The sequence below is a fragment of the Mus pahari genome, chromosome 15 (genome assembly GCF_900095145.1).
Source record: "Mus pahari chromosome 15, PAHARI_EIJ_v1.1, whole genome shotgun sequence".
In the NCBI taxonomy this organism is placed as follows: Eukaryota; Metazoa; Chordata; class Mammalia; order Rodentia; family Muridae; genus Mus; species Mus pahari.
The window spans coordinates 11,083,158-11,108,022 of record NC_034604.1 but is presented as its reverse complement, the minus strand read 5'-3'; the positions used below and the strand labels follow the sequence as shown (position 1 = coordinate 11,108,022).

Here is a 24,865-nt window from a genome sequence, read left to right as displayed (position 1 = left end):
CCCCTGTCCTCTACATGTGCATGCCTATAAATCATACACACATACAATAAATATTTAAAGTATTTCCAATGCTTCTTTGAAAAGAAGTCTACTGGTGCTAGGGAGGTGACAGTGAGTAGGAATGTCTGGTGTATAGACGTGAGAGTCTGAGCTAGATCCACAGCATTCATGTAACAAAACAAACCGCCACTGACAACAAAAAAGGCTTGTCATTACCGAGTATTTAAAAACAATGCATCTGGCGAGCAAACCTACCCCAAAGTCTCCATTTTGCCAACTAATTGTGTATCTCTCGGACATACACATCTGTTTTTCTCTATATAAGAGGTTTTGAAACCTGTACAACCCAAGTTTCAAAATGCACATTAAGGAACTTGGAAACTGACTCAGTGGGTAAAGTGCTTGCTGTGGTGAGCATAAGGACCCAGGTTCGGATCCCCAGTACCCATGTACAATGTTAGCCATGGTGGTACATTCCTCAACTCCCAGAGCTCAAAGGCAGAGACGGGAAGATTCACAGGGGCTGCTGGCCAGCCAGTCTAGCCAATAGTAAGCTCCAGATTCAGTACCTTGTCTTCAAACGTAAGATGGAGAGGCGAGAGAGGAAGGCACCCATACATACACCACACATATGTATATACAAAAGGCTTTATATTACAAATTTTGAAAAAGAATATCTTGGTAAGAAAAACTCAATGGACCAAGAAAATCTTCCATAATGACTATGTCTAGCTTTCTTTTTGAGTCAAATAGTGGGCAAAATTACAACTATTTTAAAGGAAGTGATATAGAAACTTAGATCTAAGTGCAATTCCAGAACCCAAATGTTCACAGAACCCAAATGCAAATAAATAAGAGACTCACTGCCAGGTAGATCTGTGTCCCCCAGGGACTGGCTGCTAACAGAAACTGCTGCAAACACAGCGACTGAGCAAAGTTTTGTTTGTTTTTAATCATAAAATAATGTATCTGAAATAATTTTAAACATCTGACCAATAAGATTACACAAATGTGGGAGTATGCTGCACTTTACAAAAAATAAAGCTAAGCATTTAAATATACAACTTTGGGTATACATCTCTTAGGTACTTTTTTAAGCATATACATAATTTACGGCATTTTACATAACTTGCTAAAACAAAAATTGTGGCCAGTTAAACTCTTACAACAGTATAGAATGTGGCCATAACAGTCCCTATGGGAAGAACAGGACAGACAGTGATATACTTGAAATGTTTCCCCAGGAGAGTTTGGCATTCTTTCAGTATGTGATTTCAATTTCACCATTATTTTTGTCAGCTATAATGTCCACAAGTAGATTTAAAAGGGAGAGAGGAGGTACTTTGAATATCAGCTTCCTCCTCAGAGAGAGGTACATAATGTGTTGCTCACATTTAGAGCCACCCCCTAAGTGCAAGACACATGACAGCACCTCTTAAGTACACAATTCAAAGGGAATCCTACTGTTTAAATGTTCTTACAAGCAGTTAGAAATTTGAAAAGCACTAAATGCTTAAAATGTAGGGTAACTGGGAGATTCTTTATAAAAGAAAGAACTGCTTCTTGGGAATTAAAATAATACAAAAACAAATTATCCTTTTGAAATACTGTAACTAAATATGTGCCAGATTTTCTTCTTTGGTTGACCTATGATTTTTTTTTTTCCCCATCACTAAAACAAGGACCAGCTCTGGCATTTCCTGAGCAGCCACCTCTCCTTGGACACACGGTGTACACATCTATTTCAAGATGCCATTCTCATCCTTTGTAAATTTGAATGCAAGGTCTCATTTTTTTTTCCAGTACTTTCGACCTTTTCCACATTTCAGTGAGGTATATCAGTAGCGATTTTACTTGGCTGAAAAGGATGGCCCTCACTAGGTATCAGAAACACTGCAGTGTAGGAAGCCAGAGAGTCAGCAACCTCACTGTATAATTCTGGCTCAACTAACTCAAGTTGACTTTGTCTCTACTCTGTAGCTTGTCACACTTCAACTACAGAAGGTAACTGTCACCATTAGCTAAGTAACCTCTAACTGCAGACCATAAAATCTAACACTAGGAGACAGGTTCAGTACAGGATACATTCTGATTCTTACTTTATCCCACATCTAGATACAGCCTGTATCAGAGGAAGGCACCTCATTGCTACTGAGTGGAAACAACAAAACAAATGAAGGTGGTAAAAGCTAGTCCCTAGCTATTGTAACTTTAAATGCAGGTTGGTAGGTAATACTTCTATATAAAGTATACATAGTACTGACTTTCAGAAAGCATCTGAATTCTCAGCTGCAAGAATCCACAGGCCATTCAGACAAGATGTAGTAAAAGCCTGTCAGTGTAAGCAGTGTCCTCCATACTGGTGACACTTCCAAGGTAGATTTCAGAACAGTGCAACAGTGCTCTCAGTATCTTCTTTGGCAGTAAACAGTATGCGTCTGGATGGATGGAGAGATCACTTAAGAAGGGCAAGGTACAGGGCTCGAGAATACTTCATCTCTCTTTCCTGTTCCATACAGAATATCAAGTCCCTGAGGCAGATTCTTGTGATTCTTGGACGACATGGTTTGGTGGCTGTTAGGCTGGAAGTCCCAGAAGTAGAAGGGTTATCTTTGAAGCTCTAAACGGGGAAATAAAAAGAGAGAGAGAAGAAGTTTAAAATAACGACTTTCATAAAGGGAAAGCCTGTTGCTGTAGTGCATGTGGCACTGACCATTGGGAAGGTACTATGGAAGCTCAACCCACTGAAATCATGACCTCATTCACTCCTCTCTCCTGACCTGGCAGAGCCTGGAAGAAAGATCTCCTCTCTTCCAACCGTTCCTTTGCTCCACTTTCCTGCCCCTTCCAGGTCAGACTTCCCACTTGAAGAATTTTACAAAAAGCTTCGAAGTGATGGATGAATTTATTATTTTATTTTGATCATGGTGCTGAAGGGTTACATACACATAAAAAGCCACTGCCACAAAGCAGTCTTTCGTGCAACAATTGTAAAAATAAACATAACAAAATCCCATTATGGTTCAGATCTCATCAAGCTATAGAGCCAAAAAATATTTAATGGCTCCTCAGAAGCCAGACCTCCACTTGAAAATTTGTCTCCTTTCTTTCATACAACATTGCAACAAGGTCTGTGAGGGATGCCTCCCACTGCTTAGATCAGACAGGAAAATGGTTCTGGCCTGGAGAAGTCATGTGTCATAAGTCTCACAGCAAGGTGGAATAGGACTCCATTTTTAATTTGATCTGAAGTCAGCGCCATTAGCCACTGTGCTATGTAGTACTATTTACGGTGCCAGGTAAGCACCATCCTGGTTCCCTTCAATCACACACTTGCCATCCTCTTTTACAAAGGACTTTAGCTACATACAATAGGCAGAAGGCCAATCAAGGGCAATCTATTCATCTAATGAAATTTATTAAGAAGCTCATGCTGTATAATAGTAATTCATAGATGGGCCCATACCACCACAAACTCACAAGACCAGAAGATTTCTAAGGACAATGACTATTATTTATGGCCCCTCCGGTAGTTGGCAGAATATAAAGTACAGCATGGATTATCCACAGTATTTTTTTTTAAACAGTGTGTCACTATTTAGCTCTGGTTGGCCTGAAACTCCCTGTGTAGGTCAGACTAGGCCTCAAACTCAAAGATCTACTTTCTTCTTCCTCCCAAGTGTTGAAGTGCTGGCATTTAAAGGCATGCACTACCAGTCTAATATTTTCCTAACCAAATTTACTGATTATAAACAGAACAACCAATGTGAATTTCAAATTCATCTAAGAATGAACTGAAAGCCAGTATTCCTGCAATAAGACAGTTTCTTAAACACTGACATCTATGCACTTACTATATTTTTACTTATTATTATTATTTGGCTGCGTGATGTGAGGTTGGGTGAAGGGCATATGCATGGCATAGCCTGTGTGTGGAGGCCAGAGAACAACTCTGTGGAGTTGGTCCTCTCCTATACTTACATGGGTCTTAGGGTCACACTCGGGTTGTCAGGCTTTTTGTGGCAAGTGCTTCATCCACTGAGCCAGCTTAATGTTACTTAGACAACAACAACAACAAAGAAGGCAACCAACAATCTTATTGAGTTTTACCAACTAAGAACCACATCAGCAACCCGCATGGTATCATAACCATACAAGTGCAGTTGTGGCACACATACCTTGGCAGTAATCAACAGCTCTCTAATTGAACCCATTCAAGAAGATGGATGCCATGTCTAGTACTAGAAACTTAGCTAATTATTCAGTACTAGAGAAATTATGGTTATTAAAAGAGAATCTACAACTAAACCAACTAGTAACATAATCCCTAACAATAATCCATAAACATTGTGCTCTTATGCCAACAGATAAGGGTAGTCTTCAACCTTCATTGAAGAAATCTCTTTGCAACAGTAAGCAACCACTCCAGAAAACCACAACCAATAAAAATGCAAAGTCGTAGAGCTCCGTCCAAGCAGTTACATCTACAATCCAATTGCACCTCCACTTCAGGTTCAGAGATCATTTCAGAAGAGGGGTTGGAAAATTACAAGTGTCCGAGGAACTGGGAGTTTGCTGTAAGACTGTAAGAAGCTTTACACAAAGTCTCATAAATATGAAGAACCAAATGTGAGCAATGAGGACACCAATAAACAAGCTGAACTGGAATGGGCAAAAGCCTATAAAGCCTCAACTCAACACAAAGAACTATGGACAACTGAGGAAAGAGCACACCAGTTAGCTATCCAGTGCCAAACAGTGATTCCTGAAACATGTGCACAAGGAATACATGCACTCAATAGCCTATATTTAAGAAGACATACAATGTGTGTGTGTATACATACATATATATGTATATATAATAAATATATATACACAAATACATATATATTCATAACAATTAGTGAAAAAAGAGAGGCCATTAATTTTAAAAAGAGCAGGGAAGAATATATGAAAGGATTTAGAAGGAAGAAACATAATTAAATTATACTATCAAAAATTAAAAATAAAGCCAGGCATGGTGATGCACTCCTTTAATCCCACTACTCAGTGGGGAAAAGCAGGTGGATCTCTGAGTTGGAGGCCAGTCTGGTCTACACAGTCAGTTCCAGGGCAGACAGGACTACACAGAGAAACCCTGTCTCAAAAAACAAAAACAAAAACAAAAAAACAACCAATTACTTAACAGATTAACTAATTACAAAAACGTCTAAATTGTTAGCATATATGTGCGTAAGATATATATATATATATATATATATATATATATATATATATATATATATATATATATATATGGCGGGCATATACCAATCTAGTCTGTCCGAGGACAGCTTTCAGGAGTAGGTTCTCTCCTTCTACCATGGATTCCAGGGATCACACCAGGGTTGCTGGACTTGTAAAATAAGCACATTCACCCACTGAATCATCTTGCTTGCCCCAAGCAAAGAATTTCTTGGAATGATAATTGTGTAAAAGTGAAACCCTCATTTTGTGTGTAGGGTGTGTGGTGTACTTTAGCTCAAAACTCTAGATTACAGACTATCCTAGCAGCTGTGTCACAGCAGCAGGGCCTTTAGAGAAATGGCTATAATATCCACAGGCAGAAGAAAAGAGGCATAGACATGTACAAGATTTTACTCAGTTGGCACTAAGCACTACACTCTTGCACAGTTCAGGATCCCTTTCTTAGGGAATGGTGCCACCCACACTGAGCATGTCTTCTAAGCTTCAATCACATTATGAAGATAATCCTCCACAGGCAGGCCAGTCTAATCTAGACAATTATTACTCACTGAGACTCTCCAGATCATATAAACCTTTTGCCTTTTACTTCATTTTTTAAAAAGACTATATTTTGTTTTCAGGACTGGAAAGATGGCTCAAAGGGTACATTTGGCAGAAGCCTGAGACCTGTGTTTGATCCTGGGAACACAGGATAAGGTAAAAGAACTGACTCCACAAAGTCTTCTTCTCCCTTCCACATGAAAGTAGGGCATGCACATGCCCATGCATGTGCATCCTGAATGCACACATAATAATAAATTAATTTTGTAAAACTTAAAAGTATATTAAAAAATCCCACTTTGATAGGATTGGTAAGTTTGTTTCACCCACTTAAGACTTTCTGAGAGGTACTTAAGTTATATGGGAAGCAAATCTTCCCATTCTGTTTCAATAACACTGAATTTTAGCTACTCCCTTCACAATTTTGCTTTGTTTTGACAGTGCAGGGCATGGTGTATATAACCAAATTCCATGATGTTCACAGCATGACTTCAGGGAGGCTTTAGTCAAAATATTTTCTAATAACATTGAATTTTTGAGGGCTATAATACCCTAGCCATGTCAGTGTTTTCACTAGGTTACGCTTGCTCACACGGCCCTGTGGAAGAAGCATGGAAAGCCCACAAGGAAGAGGGGTGCAGAGTGTGATTTGATTTGTGCGTGTCTGAGCAAGCATGGCAGCCCACAGTGAGGGATCTGGTATCTCCCTCTGCTGCAACCTTTGCTACTCAGGCATCTAATAGATGACATTTTACTACTGTTAATTATTATCACTAAAACATTTTCACATGATTTCTGCAGGACGATCTCAACAACTCAGCTTTGGAAACAATAGATATACAGAATAGGAAGTCAGTAAAATGTATTATTGATGTGACAGGCAATCTTGTTTATAACAATTAGAGTTATTTAAAACTTCAGTGCATTCTAAAGAAGAAGGAAGAAGGAAGGGAAGGAGGGAGGGAGGGAAAGAAGGAGGAGATGAGGGAGGAAGGGAAGATAGATAGATGGATAGATGGATGGAGAGCTAGATGAATAGATAGATGGATCTCATACAGTTCAGGCTGGTGCCCAAATCACTTTGAAGCCAAAGATAAACTCTGAACTTTTGGCTCACCTGTCCGTACTTCCCAAATGCTACCATGCCGGGTTTATATAATGGTTGGGTTCACACAGGACTTTCAGCAAGCTCCACAAGGACTTTACTGACCTAGCTACATTTCTGGCTCAAAAGGGAATTCTTTTTTAGTCATAAATTATATATTATTGTTAATTCTAAATCTATATAGATATTTAACAGTGTCCATACATCTGCCTGCAATTAAGTTTACCATCTTACATAAACTTTAAATTTGACTAGATAAATATGTCTCAGTAATTTTGTTTTTATGAAAATATCTAGAAATATCATTTTTACTAAAAGTCGCATAAGTTATATTTTGTACTAGCATTCACAATAATCCTTATTGGAAACACAATGACTATTATAAGTGAAGTAAGCTATAACAACTGAGAGACCCAGAACACAAAGGAACACCTACTGTATGGTTCCATTTTTTGCCATATTTCCAAACAGGCAAGTCTGCAAGAGCCAGGCAATGATTCTTCTTGGGGATCGGAGGAGCTAGGCGGACACACTAGTTTTCAAGAGTTCCATGATGCCTCCTCCTTAGTCTGACTACGGTCTAGGTGGGTACATTCCCTGCCTAAAAACTGAGTCAGCCTATGCTTTGGTTTTTGTCCCTTCTGGATCAATGTTGTGTTTTGATAAAAAAAATTAAACTGCTAGCAAAAATCCCATCTCATCTCTGTAGGAAATTAAAAGGAAAGTGCAAGTGGGGGAAGAAAAGATGATAAGATTGTTAAATATAAAGAAAATAGAGACCCAATTATCTGGGTTAAAGAACAAAGGGGTCACGGTTCATGTCTGTTATATGACAAACCCGAAGGATACAAGGGAAGAGCTGCATTATAGCTGCCAGGCCAGGGTTGAAGAGGAGGTCACTGCAACAGGATGCAGTGGAAGGCCTGAGGCAATGTTATAAATGAAACAAACCCCAAGGGACACTCTACAACCACCACAAATGTCTTTCATAATTTACAACTTCACTCTCTTCCCCCAAATCATGACTGACTTAAAAAGCCAAATTCTTGAAACTGCATGCAAAATAAATGCCTACTGTTTTTGTAAGTTGTATAGTTAACAATTCTGACTGGTTAGTTTCACCATAATAATCAGATAATTCTTGGTTACTGAATGACTACATGTACTCATCAATACTAAACCTGCCTTTTAGTTTTCCTTTTCCTCCATGTCACCAGCTCCTTTCCCTAAGTTCACTTAGTTTAACAGTGCCAAGGCTGAAGAATTAATTGTACTTCAGGGAGAATATAGAAGAAAACAATAGGATCTTATAAAGAACACACTGTTTCTGAAACAGAGGGTTTCCTAATCCACTTCTCACATGAGGATATTCTTTTATATGTATTCTTAAAATGGAGAAACAACCTATTCACCAAATGCCTATCAAACCTTCTACAACAACAGACCAATTAAACTAGCTTCACTGATTTGTTAGGATTGTACCGTTGACAAAGCTTCGTATTTCTATAATGAAACAGCAGAAATTCTTTTATTCTTAAAAGGAGAAAGTGAGTACCAGTAGTTACCAGCTTTAGATATAACATCATCTAACAATGCAGTGACTTGATGTGCCAGGGTGGGATGATATCCAGAGGGGACAGGGGACAGACTGTGTGAGGGGTGGGACTGGCAAGGTGTGCGATCAGGATGTAAAGTGAATAAATAAATAAATGAAAAAAAAAAAGAAAGAAACAATGACTAAAAACAACTAGCCATCCAGTTTTTTTATTCTACATAATGGAGCAGGTGGTATAAAATAAAATCTATAAAAGCCTTCTGCACCAAGTTAGAAGCCAAAATAAGAGCTGGGTAGCTGGAGTGGCTTCAGGAGTCCTGCCACACTTCTCTCACTTCATGTGGACCTTTATCCAAATGTCACCACCCTTGCAGAAGGGCAGGAAGAAGCTGAGCAAAACAGTGTCTCCTGGGCACGACAGGACCTCAGGAACTCACAGCAGCATGGAGTGGGGTGGGGCTTATGAGCTGCTTACAAGAAGCTGAGAAGCTGTCAGTAGAAAACCTGTCTCCATTGCTAATTCACACTCTTATCCAGTTCAAGTACTGTGTCACAGGCACCTATGTTAGGATGACATTGTACAGAAATTACACTAGTTGTCAATTTCATACACAACCTTAAACAAACTACTTAACTTCTCTGTGCCTCAGTTTCTTACACTGTAAACAAGGGTACTAATCACTCTACCCTCAGATCTATTTGAAGATTAAATGAAAATAGCATTGGGAATACAGTATGCAATCTCTAAATGCTGGCTTTTATCATCTTAATGAAATAACTGGTCATTTGGGAGGCACTGAATGTTTGTAATCAGGAAAAAGTGTATATAACTTTAGCTCCAGACAGAACCTTTCTCCTAATCAAATTTACCACCTGTACCCCATTCTTTCAAGCTCTTATTAAATCACCAACTCACTGAAGTTAGAGAAATGATAAATTTTGTTATGCTTCTCTTGTTTCTCAGTGAACTCTTCGAATTTTAGTGGAGCTTTCAGTGCTTAAAGCTAAAGAGCCCACTAATGGCCACTCTTCAGGGAGCAGGTGGACAAAGGGCACAGGTACAGATAGGACATCCTTCCTACACTTCTCCAATGAAGCCATACATACACAAAGTCTGTCAAGCCAAGTAACTAGAAAATAAACCTCTTCTGTACTTTTTTCTCTGAACATTAACAGTTAACCAAGCACAGAAACTGGGGCATCTTTAAAAGAGAGGAATGGAGGTATCAGTACACACACGGCTCAGATTCTCTGCCCAGTTTCTACTAAGGCCCAGTGCTAAGCCATTCTAATAGCTCTTAGGGTGGGATACAAATCTTTATAAACTTGAAGAATTTAACAAAGGTTAAACATGTGGGAGTTAGGGATCAGATGAGACCTGGTTCCACAATAAACATTCTCTAAAACCTGGAAGCTCAGATAAATAAAAGTGTTCTTAGAGCTGGCTCAGTAGGTAAGAGTGCTTGCCATACAAGCAAGAGGATCTTAATTCAGATATCCAGAATCCTCTTAAACGAGCTGGGTGTGCATGTGTACATGCATACAACCCCCCTATCCCTCACCCCACCCCACCCCCACCGCCAGCACTGAAGGGAAACACAGAAATGAAGTGGGATTACTAGGGTTGGAAGCTCCAGTTTAGTAAGAAACTGCTTCTCACGTAAGTAAGGTGGAAAGTGATAGAACAGGACAATCACCTTCTCTGGACCATGAACATGCACATAGGTGAACACAACTTCATATATAACACCCCCCTCTCCAGTGCAACAACACACAGATCCTTATGTCCAGAAGACTAAGCTTTCAAGTCAGATACAAGTCAGTTGGTAGAGTGCTCGTCTAACATGCAGGTAGCTCTGGGTTTGACTAGTGGCACCACTAGGGGCTCACACCTGTAAATACAGCACCAAGATGGAGGTGGGGAGATCAAAAGCTCAATGTCAATCACATCAACACAGTGAGTTGACAGAAGACTCTGGCTAAAAAACAAAAACAAAAACAAAGAACGAAAATAAGACAAAACAAAAAACAAACAAAAAACCCCAAAGACTAAACTTTCTAAGCCTTGAGGGGAACACACTGAACTTTGAGGCTGACTGCCCTCTGCTGGTCAAGAAGCAGAACTTTTGAAGCCTAGCAAGGCATAGGCAGTCAGACATGTCTGTCTCTGCCCAACTATTTTGTCATTCTGGTGTGTTTCAAAGAAAGTAAGCAGACTTAAGAGACATTGAACCACAGGCTTTGAACTATAATTGTGGTTCTGAAATTATTTCAGCTGTTAAAGACATAAACTGGTTGCTGTATATACTAACGATAATCTTTATATTTTGGGCCCCACCGTTTTTTAGCAAAGCTTCTGAATGAATGTACAATACATACCCTACATTCAACATACTCTGAAGCATTATTCCTTCCCTTCTTCCTCTTATATTTCAAGAAATGCAAACATATATACACGAAATACCCAATGCAAGAATCTGGATGAGACCATCCCCATGCGGCCTTTACATCCACTATGCTCTATCGACCCACCACGCTTACCCATCCTACCTCTCCTTAACACACTTTAAGTCACTTACTTCTTTTAACCTTTTCACTTTTATTTTCTTCTATATTTGAAAAGTACTGATTTTTAAACAGTCTGTCCTCTTGTATTACTATTGCTTACACTGGAGTGTGAATAACTGTTCTAAAACAATCATCTGGCAATACAATTTTCCTGTTTAAAATATAGGACCAGATACAAATACACAAGGACATAAAAAGACATTTGTATCCTCAATAAGGCCAGTCCTGTCTTTCATTTCTTTATTCCTGTCACAAACTGCTGATCATGGAAGAAGTAATTTGTTCTCTTGATTTGGCCAGTGAACAGCAAACAGTATGCTTTCTTCCTGGTGTGGCATTCTCCAGTCCAGCTGTTCTATTCTCAGGTTCCAGCACTGAAATGCTGAAGGACTAAAGTCAGGCAGTGTATTTCCCCAAAGCCTACAAGCACTAACTTGTCCAGTTCTAGATTAGCTGCAATCTGCGCACTTCCCTAGGATTCTCCTCAAACTACAAGCCTGCTGTTCTGTTATCTCAAACCTGCCACTCACTGAACTAAAGAGGATGACTGTGACCTAGGAAGAATTTTACAGTCACTGAAGAAGGATCTGATCCATATGTGCAGGGTCCAGTGTCACACAGTAACACAGTTGGTATGAATGAGTACTAAGATCACCACAATCCTTGGCCCTTCTCAAACTGTGCTGCTATTCTTAGCAAACAAATTATTTTTAGCCAAAAATATTCTTAGCCAAACAAATCTGGAAGAAAAATGTAAAGTTCTTGGGGTGTATCTGTGAAGTATTATCCAGTCCTCTAAAAACTGTTTTATTTACTTACTCCCACCAAGCTACCATCAGATGGAATTTATCCAAAACAATGGTCTTTTTACAGTTTTTTTCTCTTACATTCTCAAAATAGTGAGAAGACAGTTCAGCCAGCCAAGTAATATAACACATAAGAACAGCAAGTGGCCAAATAGCAGCCAACTCTGAAAAGCCATAACTTGACTGCCTCCAGTGGCTAAGTACAAAAATACATCTCAGGACTTCTAAAAATCATTAGAAAACTCATGCAAACTTTCTGGATCTCAGTTTTATGTTTTGTTAAAACTTCTTCACATGACTGACAGTGAAGTATCAACAAGCAGGCCTCGTTTCATACCAGAAGAACTGTGAAAGCTGCTGTGCTGAACAACTAAAGTTATAGATTTACTAACAGTTTTGAATGTAGCTTTATTTACAAGTTTAGCGATTATAGAGTTTGTGAGGTCCATCCAGGATAGAAAATATTCCTATAAAACTATCTGACTGACAGGAAAACTGAAAGAGCCGAGCAATGTGCTTTTCCATCCCTAACCCCTGAACACGTTACAAGGCTAAGTAATGGCAGTCTACTACAGGGGGGATTCAAAGCTAGCAACAGCAGCACAAAGAACAGAGGGCAGATGGGTAGCTCAGGGGAGGGCTCCTATGTAAAATGAATGATATTAACTCAACCTTGGCAACTGTCAAAAAAATTGCATGTTTTATGTTTTAAAAGAGACAGATGCCACTTTTAAAAAAAGGTATATCTAAAAAGGTAAAAAAGAAAGTAAAAGGAAACAGTGAAATTGTTAAAGTATACTTGACTAATTCAAATGATAATATACAGGAGGAATTAAAAAACAATTTCTTAAAGACCCACTGTGAATAAAAACACAATTTACATATGTGGAAAAAAGAAAAATGATGTAAATGCTAGTCATAAGAAAGCTACCACAGCTATAAAATATTAAAGAAAGCAGGCTTACAGATGAAGACTAGTTCTAGAAATGAAGATCATTCCATAATGATAAAAACACAATTTCTGTCAGAAAGACATATGGTACCTACAAGCAAGCCATTCAGAAACAGAAATTAAAGTAGACATAGGCGAACACATAATCATAGCAGTCTCATCCTCCTCTCAGCTGGAGGAAGCTCCTCCAGCCCAAAGTAAACTAGTAAGAAGACAGAATTACAGACACTATACTAATAAGGGCAGAATATATGTTTATAAATAGACATCTAAACTGACCAAATACTTAAACATAAGCTTCAACAGATTTAAAAGGACTGAAATCATAGACTATGTTCTCTGCCACATGAAACAAAACCAATGTAGAAAGGAAAAGGAAACACACTTCTAAACATCTGGCATGTGAAAGCTATCAAGAAGGAAATTAGAGTTAATACAAGCAAATTATATTAAAGTTTGTGTGGGTAAAGCCAAGACAGAAAGATAATGAAAATTCATAGTAGACACTCAAATGTTCGGTTGGTTGAGTGCAGGCCGAGCTTGCATAAAAGCTTTCGCTCAGTCCCTAGCATCCAATTAAAGTGGATGTGGTGGTGAATGCTTCAATTTCGCCAACTTTTAGGTAGAAGCAGGAAAGTCAGAAGTTCAATGATATCCTTGATTATGTAGTAAGTTTTAGGTCAGTCTGGTCTACATGAAATCATGTCTCAAGAAAATGTTCAATAAGTTGTAAATTAGTGTTTGATTAATAAAAACCAATGAAGTGAGAGGTTGAGAAGTTGTTCATGTTAACAACCTGAACAACTTAGATAAGAAAGAGTCTCTTATGGCAAAAAAAGTATAGTGACAAAAACAGGTGGTGCTGGTCAAATTTCATTCACACTCAAGAGGCAGAGAACAATGAATGTTTGTGCTCAGCTAGCCTTAGTCAGTCTTAAACCATGTTATTGCCTAATTTATGCTGAGTCCCCCTTCAATTAACAATCTAGATAACCCCTCACAGTTAGCCCAGAGATTTGTTTCACTGATTCTAAATTCCATCAGGTTGACAATAAAGATTAATCATCACAAGTATAAAAACTGTTCAAGAAACATACTTTTACCAAGCAACACAAAGAGAAAATCCAATATTGACTATTCTCTACACTGAACCTGGATAAGAGACCTGGATAAGAGAAGTAATAAGCAGTAGCTATGATACAGTCTGAATACCATACAGTCTTTACACTAAACCAATCACTTCCTTACTCTTGTAGATTGCCTCAAAGTCATAGGCATGGACAGAATGCAGTCAGAATGTCACATCAATGACTGCTAGCCCAGTTCAAGAAAGTTCTTGCTCCCTTAAGAACATATGTTTAACATCTTTCTGCTCTACTTTTTTGCTCTTGTGTTCTCTCTCTCTCCCCTCTCCCTCCCTTTTCTTTGATGAGAGCAGTAAGCAGTAAGTAGCCTTATCACCTCACTATAGCCTGAACACTAGACTGTCTTAAAATTTCCTATCTCTGTGCTCGTGTGGACATGCAGATATCCATGGAGATCAAACCTAGGACAAACAAGCACTTTATGACAGTAATATTTCCAGCTATTTTTCATTTTTTTTTAAACTCTGGCACACTGTTCAGTAAGTTATCAGGGTTGGCTCTGAACTTACTCTGCAGCCCAAGCAGGCCTTGCAAGTATCATCCTGATGCCTCATATTCTCAGGGAGCTGGGATATAAAATACGCTTATCAGTAATATAAAAAACTAGTAGATAACTATAAGTATAATGAATGACATGACAGACTTAGAGGAAACTAAAATATAAGGAAAATGACAATGGTAGACATAAATCAACAAGGCTACAATACTCATGGTTAAAAGGTAAAATGTTCATTCCCCCAAAATTATCTCTAGATTCAATGCCAACCTGACTTATGAAAAAGCCACACAGGCATTTTTATAACACTGATGAGTCTAAAACTCATGTAAATACATACAGTTCATATAAAATTGCACAAAATAGCTTTTTTTAAAATTTAGAAGAGCCATGTAGACTAACTTCAAATCAATTAATAAAGAAAAACTGTAATATAAAAGTAATAGACATAGAAAAATACACCAATAGAAAATATATGTGTATACATGGACATTAACTTCTGCTGCCTCAACACGATATTTGAGATAATCAACTAAAGAAATTAAATACAACCAATGAGAGCAATAGACTGTAACATGTTAGAAATACCATTAGAAATCAAATTACTGAGTGGAATAATGTATCTCCAAGATGACCTCTAGGGACAGACCTATGAAGGACCCATTTACATATAACACTGGCTCAAACACACAAATACATACATGGTACTCCTACAGGGTCCTCCATAGCAGTACTTGGTGAACAACTAAAACCTCCTGGAATAACACATTCTAAACTAAATCAAGCACAAATTATCTTCCTTCTGGTCCTTAGCTGGATAGTACTGCTTTGGGAGGTTTTGGGAACCTTTAAGAGGTAAAATGGGACCAAGCTAGAAAAATTAGGTTGCTGAGGGCCCAACCTTAAAACGTAGCCTGTCCCAGTTCTTAGCCCAGTTTCTGCTTCTTGACAGATACCAAATCAACAGTCATCTATTCTGGCACATGGACCAACAAGCCTTTTGCTATATGCCTACCCACCATAATGAACCTTAATCCTCTGAAAAATGTAAGCAAAAACAATTCCTCTCTTTCTTAAGTTGTCAAGTATCCTGTCACAGCAATGAAAAAAGCAACACACACAAACACACACACACACACACACACACACACACACACACACCCCATGTTCATTGACTGCAATATTTAGTATTGTTAAGACGGTGGTATTATTCAAAATGCAATTCCTGTCAAAATATCACTTACATTTTTAGATGAAATTACCAATCTGATCTAAAAATATGTAAAACTTTAAGAGATCCACAATTTATTCCAAACATTTGAAACCAGGAAAACAAAGGCAAGTTATAGGTTCACATTTCATAACTTCAAGACTTACTATACAAAGTTATAGTAATGAAGTAATCAAGTACAGCATATAGATATAAAGATGAATGGAGTACTACCAACAGGACAAAAATAGCCTTGACTATCCACTGAGTCAGACAAGCTTACTGAGAACCTTCAATGGGAAAAGAATGGTCTTTCTAAAATGTATGCCAGACAACTGGTCAGTGGCGAGGGGAAAAGATCAACGACTTGCTCAACAATCATCAGAGAAGCTTCCTCCGGAAGCAGATGGGAACAAATAGAGATCCACAGACAAAAGATTTTCAGAGTGAGAGACTTGGGAACCCTCAGCCCTACATGGCATGTCTCCATCAAATCCTTCCCCTCAGGGCTCAGGGAACCCTGCGGAAGAAGAGATGGAAAGAATGTCAAGAGACAGTGGGGATGGAAGATACCAAGGAAACCAGACTTTAGTCTAAACACAGCAGGACTGAAGCTCAGATGAACTCAGATGTGGCAGCATGCACAGGACTCTGGTCGGTACCAGACAGAGTCCCAGTGCTGGAAGGGGATGTGAACACATGCCCCCATGTGTGACACAAAAGCTAGCTCCAATTGATAACCATTTGCAAATGAAATATTAGTTTTCTCCAAGAGACTCCCAATGGAGAAACAAACCACTCTTAAGGGCAGGCCCCATGCTCAGCAGACAAACACAAAACAAACTCAACAGTATCTTTAGACATACTTTGCTGCATAAGGGGTTTTTTTTGTTGTTGTTGTTTGTTTTTTGGTTTGTTTTTTTTTTAAACTTTAGGTCCTCTGCAAATATATTATGGTTTCTGGTTTTGTGTTTTTATGGGTTGCCTGTGTGTACATGAATATGTGTGTCTCTACATCTATGTGTGTTTCTTTGGCTCTTTTTCTTCTGTTTTGTCCTATTTCACTTGTTTGGATTTTTTTGTTTTTCTCTTATTTTACTTTATTATTATTCCTTAAAAGCCTCTGTTTCCTAAGGAGAGAGAGAAAGAATATAGACTGGATTGGAGATAAGGTAGGGAGGAGCTGGGAGGAGTTAAAGGAGGGAAAACCATAATCAGAATATATTATATGAAAAAAATCAAATCTATTTTATTAAAAGAAAACGTATTTTTAAATTATTTATTGATTTATTCATTCATCCTCTATGTTTGTGCATATGTGTACACTGTAGCACATGTATAGATGTTAGAGTATAGCTAGAGTTCTCTCTTTCCTTAAAGTGGGTCCTGGGCACTGAATTCAGATCATCGGGCCTGACATACTTGCTGAGCTATCTCCCTAGACTGGAAAAATGAATTTGATGTGACTCACACCACGTCAAACAAATCAAAGATACAGTAGATATAAGGGTAAGAAGTTAAAGATGGATATAAATCTTTGTAGAACTGTATTAGATATTATTTCTTAGCTATGATCCTCAAAGCATAATCCAATCAAGACTAGGTTAGACTTTATTTCCACAAATAGACGGATGAATGGTCAGTAAGCACATAAACACATACTTAACATAATTAGTCATCAAAGAGATGCAAAACAAATCCACAAGTGAGATATACTTCATACTCAATAGGATTGCTCTAGTTTTAAAATACAGATGATGGTAAGCAGTAGCAAGGAGAAACTGGAGCTATCCTGCACTGTAAGCAAAATATGTGATCACCATGAAAAGCAGTTTGTCAGATTATCTATCAAAGATCAAGTCCCATCTAATTCCAAAAGTCTACTAGAGCTATACCAAGAGAAAGGAAAACCAAGTACATATGAAATTTTGTATATGAATGTTCAGAATGACAGTATTCTTAGTTCTCAAAAAGCACAAACAATGAAAGGATAAATAAAGCAATGTGCATTCACACCATGTTTTATTCAAAAAGAAAAAAAAAAGAAATGGCTTCTGATATAATGTCTAACACATATATACCACAAAACATGTTAAGTGAAAAAAGTTGAACACAAAAGGCCACACATCACACAATTCTATTTATAGGAATGCCCATCTGGATTATATGAACACTATTCCAAACAAGCCCTTCTCCCCCTTTAAAGACAGGGTACCCCTACATGGCCCAAGCTGTCTGGGAACAAATTATGTAGACCAAACTCACAACGATCCACTTGCGTCTTCTTCCAAGTGCTGGGATTAATGATATGCACTATCACAGCCAGTTGAAACAGGAAAAATTTTAAGAAAAGCCCCAAAGCAGATGACTAGCTGCTGCTAATAGCAGAACAGCTAACATCTAATAGCCTATGGCTACTGTTTTAGCATGACAAACATGTTTAAAGGTTAGGGCGGTGATAATTGCTCTGTGTGGTGAAAATATTGACAGTTACTGAGTTGTACACTTTGAAATGGTGAATTTATTGTTCATAAATCAAATATCAACAACTCCGTTAAACTAAAGATTCATAAGTACTGTTAAATCAAAACAAAAAATAAGCTCGAATAAATATTTCAAAATCAATTTTTTTTCCCATTCAGTACTCTGGAATTCTTGTGGATAAAGTAAAAACAGGAGTTCTAAGCATATCTAAAGTAGATTCACTGTTTTTCATGGAAATAATTTTTTTTAAACTGGTAACATTAACTGAAAACTTGAACTTCTATCTAACTTGGGCAATAGCACAGGGAACTTAACTGTTATTTCAATTAAGGAAAGCCAAGAGCAGTAATTTCTGACAATAAATGCTATCTGCTGTTAATTAGCACTCACCTATCAGTGTAGAAGCCCTTTAAAACCTAATACTTATTACAGATAATCATATAACAAGCAATTCATGATTTTAAAAATCACTAAAGTGCAAGTCAAATAGCTGAGTCTGAAGCAAAGCACTATGGAATACTCGCAACAATATAATGAGTTGCATGAGAATGCTACAAGGTAAGAGTAGTGTCAGTCTAAAATACAGGAAAAAAATATCCATATAATAAGATAGACACAGGATTTCAAGAAATGCTTCTGGGATCCAAATAGCTCACAAAAAATCATTTAAAGTTATGTAATTTAAAGCAAGCAACTCTGTCAGCATAAGTTTACCATTAAGCTAACTTTAATGAATACACTTTCAAAGAAAAAACTACAATGTTAAATTCTTAAATGCTGCATATAAGCACCATGTGCCCTGAAGAGAGCCTTACCCAGAACACTTAACATAGCATAAGAGTGCTAACAATGAAGCACTCAAGAGCAGACAGGATTCTGACAGGCTCACAGACCACCCTATACAGACGTTTCTACATTTTTTTCTAGACTATACCAATTTCCAGTTTAACCATAAGCACCTATGGCAGACTGCTAACAGGAACACAATACTTTTATCATTTGTCTGTATCCATGTCATAGCTCTTTAAGTTAAAAGTCAGAAAAGGCCAGAGCACAAACCCAGCACTGATTCAAAAAACGAAAGCTAAGTGTTAGATTTAGATCTACCCAGAAGACAAATGATCAACTCTAACATGATACATGCTCTCATGCACCTTCATCTCTCCATCCTCTGTGAACAAATGTAATAAACAAATACTAGTGGCTATTCTGTTTTGCTTGGTATAGACCTTCTACATATCTAGTTTTAAGTCAACCAACCAAGCTACACCCAGCCCTCTGCCCTAAACCTATCAGAAATCTTTGCTAAGCAACCTTCTATCTATGCATTTGACCTGGTTCAATCTATATAGTCTTTCTACTCTGACCCCACCAATTCAAATCTATTCTTACAGTATCTCTTGGGCATCTGGAGGCAAAAAAGAAGCAGTCTGTTAGTGTTTCCTGTATCTTCTCACGGGTCACACATCTCACCTTATGGGGGCTACTGGAACTGCATAAAAAGCAGTAAGAGGTGGCAAGGGCCAGTTCTAAGGAAGATCAGTTTACCTTTAGAAGACAACCACCCTAAGAGAAGCCAGACGATTCCTTGGGAGACTAACTTCCTTCACACAGGGCTAGAAGGATTGGGTTAAATGCAAAAAAGCACTGAGTTGTTCAAGGTACCCACTTAATAGGAATCTACTTATCTTCCCATCCCAATATTTAGTTTTCCATCCTCCCCCCCAAAGTTTAAGTTAAAATGTTAACTTAAAAAGACGCTACCCAGCTGGATATTCAATTCAAGTTGTAACTCAAATCCCTACAGACTTTGGATTTGGTTTCAAGAAATCTGTGCCATTGGCTAAAAGATATAAAAGTTTCTTTTAGTGTAAACAGGAGCTTCAACTTCCTTCTGCCATTTCTGAGCTTAGAATTTATAGCTTCTTTCTTATGTAAGAACTTCAGTATACTTTGAAGGAAGCAATATATTCTATTATTCTTGTTTTTGTTAGGCCAGACTTACTCTCCCCAAGCCTTGCCTTCCTTATTTGTAGTGTACAAAGGATAAAAAGCACCTTGTTTGTTACTGAACACCATATGTGTCTGTGCTGTCATTAAAAACAGGGTGAAAGTACCCTAATTAGGCCAGAGAACAACTTAAAACCCAGAACTACTTCAAGAACTTATCCTTATAGTTCCATTCCTTTATAGTGCTGATGGCACACATTCCTGATGAGTACTTGGTAAAATAATTTTAAATACGATATGGGTAGCACCTCAGGTCCTATACTACCCAGGAGCTGTATGAGAAAGGAAATCTGGGAAGTACAGTACCAATTTAGCAATACAATACAATCTCAGCATACTATCTTGACTTTTTTTCTTTCTTAAATATCTTTGGAGTATCTTAACTTTAAAGTCATAACTCTTCTATTCGTTGCTTATTTCTTTAAATAAAAAAGTGTGGATGTGTGTGCACGCACACATGCATGCATGTAAGTGTGTATCAAGTGTGTATGTATGTGCAGGCAGAAACCAGAGGATTGTTTCCAGACACAGTTCTTGCCTTTTACTTTGTTGTGGGAGGGTCTCATCACTGTTATTGTGTTAAACACACCAGCTAGCTGTCTAGGTCACCAGACTTCCAGGAGATGTCTTTGCCTCCATCACACTGTAGAAGTGCTAAGACACAACAATAGGATTTTTTATGTGAGTCCTGGGAGACTTAACTCAAGTCATTAGGCTTTGAATACTAGTATCTTTACGAGCTGAAACATTTCCCCAGTCCTTATTGCTTCTTCTGTCACTTCTTTCTAATCTTTAAAAGGCTTTTAAAGATTTAATGTTATATGCATGAGGAACATATAGAAAACTAATCTGGACTGCCAGTGAAAGTAGATGGCAATAAAAAGTGGCTACTATTTGTGCTCCCTGAGAAAATAAAAATTAAATCTGGACTTTTCAGGTCAACTATGTACTTTTGAAAAGTCAATGAGCGATGGAATCCCTTGCTTTCTGTCTCCTGGTGTTCCCTGCCTCCTAGTATGGTCATATTAAAGTTGAATAGAGCAGGAACTCATGCTGCACATTTTCTGTGCATGTCTGGAAAGTGAAAAGCTTCATTTTGGGGTACTAAAATACCTGGCTTTCACTTCCAAAGTACAGAAATTACAGAAATAAGAGGTGGAAAGAATACTGCTATAAAGATTAATGGGGGTGAGGTGCAGGGACTATTTATTTAACAGATTTCTTCGCAAAACCAGAGTACTTCTGGGACTCCAATTAGTAATTCTTTATTAAGTGCCTACAACATGCTAAAACATTGAATCTGTAGTATGAACAACAAGGAGTTTGTACCATTATGACTGAAAATTTTTTCCAAATTAGTGTACTGGGTTATTAATTTTGCGTTATTAATGACACTTCAAATATTATTCTCTTTTCAGAAGCATAAAATTGAATTTTTCTGGTTGAGGCTGTGATTCATTGGTAGAGTGGCTTCCTAGCATACAGAAAGCTCTGAGTTCACCTGCTAGCAAAAAAAGCAACTAAGTCATTAAAGATTTTAAAATAACAAGCACTCAATACTAACTTGTCAAATTAATGTTAATTACTTTACTCAGCTATCTCAAGGGGTCAGGAACTAATAAAACTAAGAAATTTATCCAACATACAAAATATTGTATTACTTTTTATTTACTTCAACACTGATTCCGAGGTAACTTCCAATTTTTCTTTAAACAATTTTAGTTTATTTCTTATATATAAAAAATTGTATGGTTGCCCCCGTCCTTATGACAGTGTTCATTCTTTAAGAAGTCAGATCTACAGACTGCAGAGGTCAGGCTATGCTTCTCTGCAGATTCTTCCTAACAGTTAAGTAAGCTCTTTGTCCTGTGTCCCAACAGCAGCCCCTGATATTTTTATGTGAGTACTGGGACTATTCCATGCTCCTGGTCACATACCCTAAGCTGAACCAAATCATATCATGTGAAATTACCCACCAGACCCCAGAAAACTTATATTAAAAAATCTGATACTTCCCTCTCTCTTCCTTCCTTCCTTCCCCCATCGCTATTTCTCTTATTTTCATTCTTTATGAAGCTCCTCTTTTGGCTTTAAATGGAAGCTGTTTCCACTTAAGGCTCTCATCATGTTTTGGCCCTTCTCATATATTGTTTTGTTTACTGTTTAATGCTTCACCTCCCACCTAGAGGCCCCATCATGGCCTGAAGGCCCTTTCTACAAATAAACCTCATTCCTGAAAGACCTCATGCATTGGCTTTCTCTTTCCCTGGACTGACCACTGTTGATTTTATTATTATTTTATTATTATTATATTTAACATATACCAAATGCAAAATAAAGTTCTTTAGATTTTAGAATCCTGGTGTATTTTAATTTAAAATAGAGTACAGTATAATAACATTACACCATTCTCCATAGGACTAGAGGTAGAACTGCATCTCTTGTATTTTGGGGGGCCCAGGTATGGGGAACCAAAAACGACAAAGAAAACATGTAGGAAGGACTCTAAAAGCATGATTCTTTTGTAGCATCATTATTCATGCTATTTCCTCAATTCCTAATAAATCTGAAAACCCTCTTCCTCCTTCCCAATGCTATTGCCCCAAAACACCTCTTCTAATAGCTTAGTTAGGGGGGAAATAAGCTACAACAATCATTAATAAGACCCTAACTTTTATTCTGATTATTCTATCTAAACAACTACAACAAAAATGCTGGGACAATCTGTAATATAAGGTTTTTCAAAAGTACATCTCTCTAAATACAGAACTGCTAAAAAAACAAAAACAAAAACAAACAAACAAACAAAAAACCTTTCCAGCAGTCATTTCTCATTATCTAGATCAATTCTCAATGGTCTAATCTTCTTTCCCCAATATCCAATGAACTTGCAATAAATTACTTCAATGTGATGATTCCACAACCTTATAGGTAGGACCACTGAACACAAATAGTTAATATAGACCCATTTTTGTAAGTACTGTCCAAATACTATTTATCAAGTTGCTAATACTTAAAGAATGGTTGGCTTAAAAATAAGAACTTAGAACAATGTCCAAAATTAAAATAAATACCTTCTTTTCAAGGTTCAGAACACTTCTAAGAGTAAATGTATATTCTACAAACTTAATTCAGTCCCCATCTTTAAAGAAATGAAGTCCAGAGAACAGAGTATCAAAAATGATTTCAGATATCATTTCTATCTTATTTGTCAGAGAAATGGATTTAGCAATTATGACTAATACTATTCAAGTTATTGCAGTGGCCAATAAATCAGTATATACAATAACAAAAGGACATGAAATAGAGTTCTTTCCAATAAATCAGCATATATAATACCACCCCCCCTAAAAAAGAAATCTTTACTGTTTTCTATTTTTTTTAAAAGAAAAATGCCTTTAAATTACTTTGGTAGTTAAAATGAGAAGGGCCTATATAAGTTTATATATTTGAGGAACTATATTAAAGGGTTCTAGCATTAGGAAAGTTGAGAAGAACCCCTGGCCTTTCACTCAGGGTCATTTGAGCTAAAACAATAGTATTTCTACAATGATGACAAAGAAAGTATCAAGTACTTACTTGATAGTAGAATTTACATAAAATTAATCCATAAAGTACTACAAGGAAGTGTTATATCTTTTCAACCTACTGGGATAATTTAGAATGAGGTTTAAAGGACTAGTTAATGAATAAATGGTGTTAACTAGTTATTAGGACCAAGGAAATAAAACTAAAGGCACATTAACAACTTTCCCCTCCTCTTTGATACAATGTTTCACTACACAGCCACAGCTGGCTCAACCTTGCTATGTAAGGAAGGCCGGCATGAACTCCTAACTCCACTGAGATGATAGGTATACACTGGCTAGTCTACATCTAAGCTCTCAGAGATTTAGGAATAAACCTAAACCACATTTTTCTTTTTTTAAAACTGAAAAAATTCATGCAATCTCACAGTTTCAGAGAGGTCAATTCATAAGGACAGGGAAAACATTGTGGAACAGACAAGTTCACTTCACTGAGCCAGAAAGAAATGCTGGATAAATGCACAATGCCATGGGTTCAACACCCAGCACTATGGAAAAAAGCTAGAAAAAATAAAAAATATAGACCTAAAAAGTACAATGTGATTCTAATTAGGAAAGAGCTTTCATACCCAGGATGGCTACAATGCCTGAACTTAAAAAAGCTGTGGCAGAAGGATCCAAGTTCAAGGTTAGCCTGGGCTACACAGTGAGAACCTGTTTCAAAATAAAACAAAAAGAAACAAGAGATAGAGATTATAAAAGAGAATGTAAACCTAAAAGACAACAATGGAAGACTGATTATAAAAAAAAAAATAAAGCTATCAAATGTAAAGCAAAGAAACTTTATGAATAAAGAACAGAAAAAACGATAAAAAATGTTTCTTTTCCTTAATTGTAAAGCATAAATCATTAGGAAAAGAAAAACTGTCTCTTTGTGTATGTCTGAGTTTTCCTTGTAAATTTTTCTAGATATGGATATTCGCTATCCTAGTAATTCCAGAATTTCACTTACACAACAATTTAAGTAAAAGGAATTCCTAAGAGGCAATGAAAACAAAGACCTGAAACGTGACCTGAGCATTTATTGGAGAAGTAGTTGAATAAGTTATGATTTATGATTCACTTAAACACAGTACTGTCATATATACAGGTTTTAAAAAATTCAGGATATGATGGTGCATATTTGCAATCCCAGAGTTCTGAAGGGGAGATGGGAGGTG

General features: G+C 37.3%; 1 protein-coding gene across 1 annotated transcript in view; it reads right to left on the bottom strand.

The window, feature by feature from the left end:
* Positions 1-980: 980 nt before the first annotated feature.
* Positions 981-24,865, bottom strand: part of Taf4b (TATA-box binding protein associated factor 4b) — a 100,456-nt gene continuing 76,571 nt past the window's right edge. Inside the window, exon 15 of the mRNA XM_029547003.1 lies at positions 981-2,620. Coding sequence (XP_029402863.1) covers positions 2,456-2,620 — 165 coding nt within the window. The 3' untranslated portion in view covers positions 981-2,455. The remainder of the gene's footprint in view (positions 2,621-24,865) is intronic.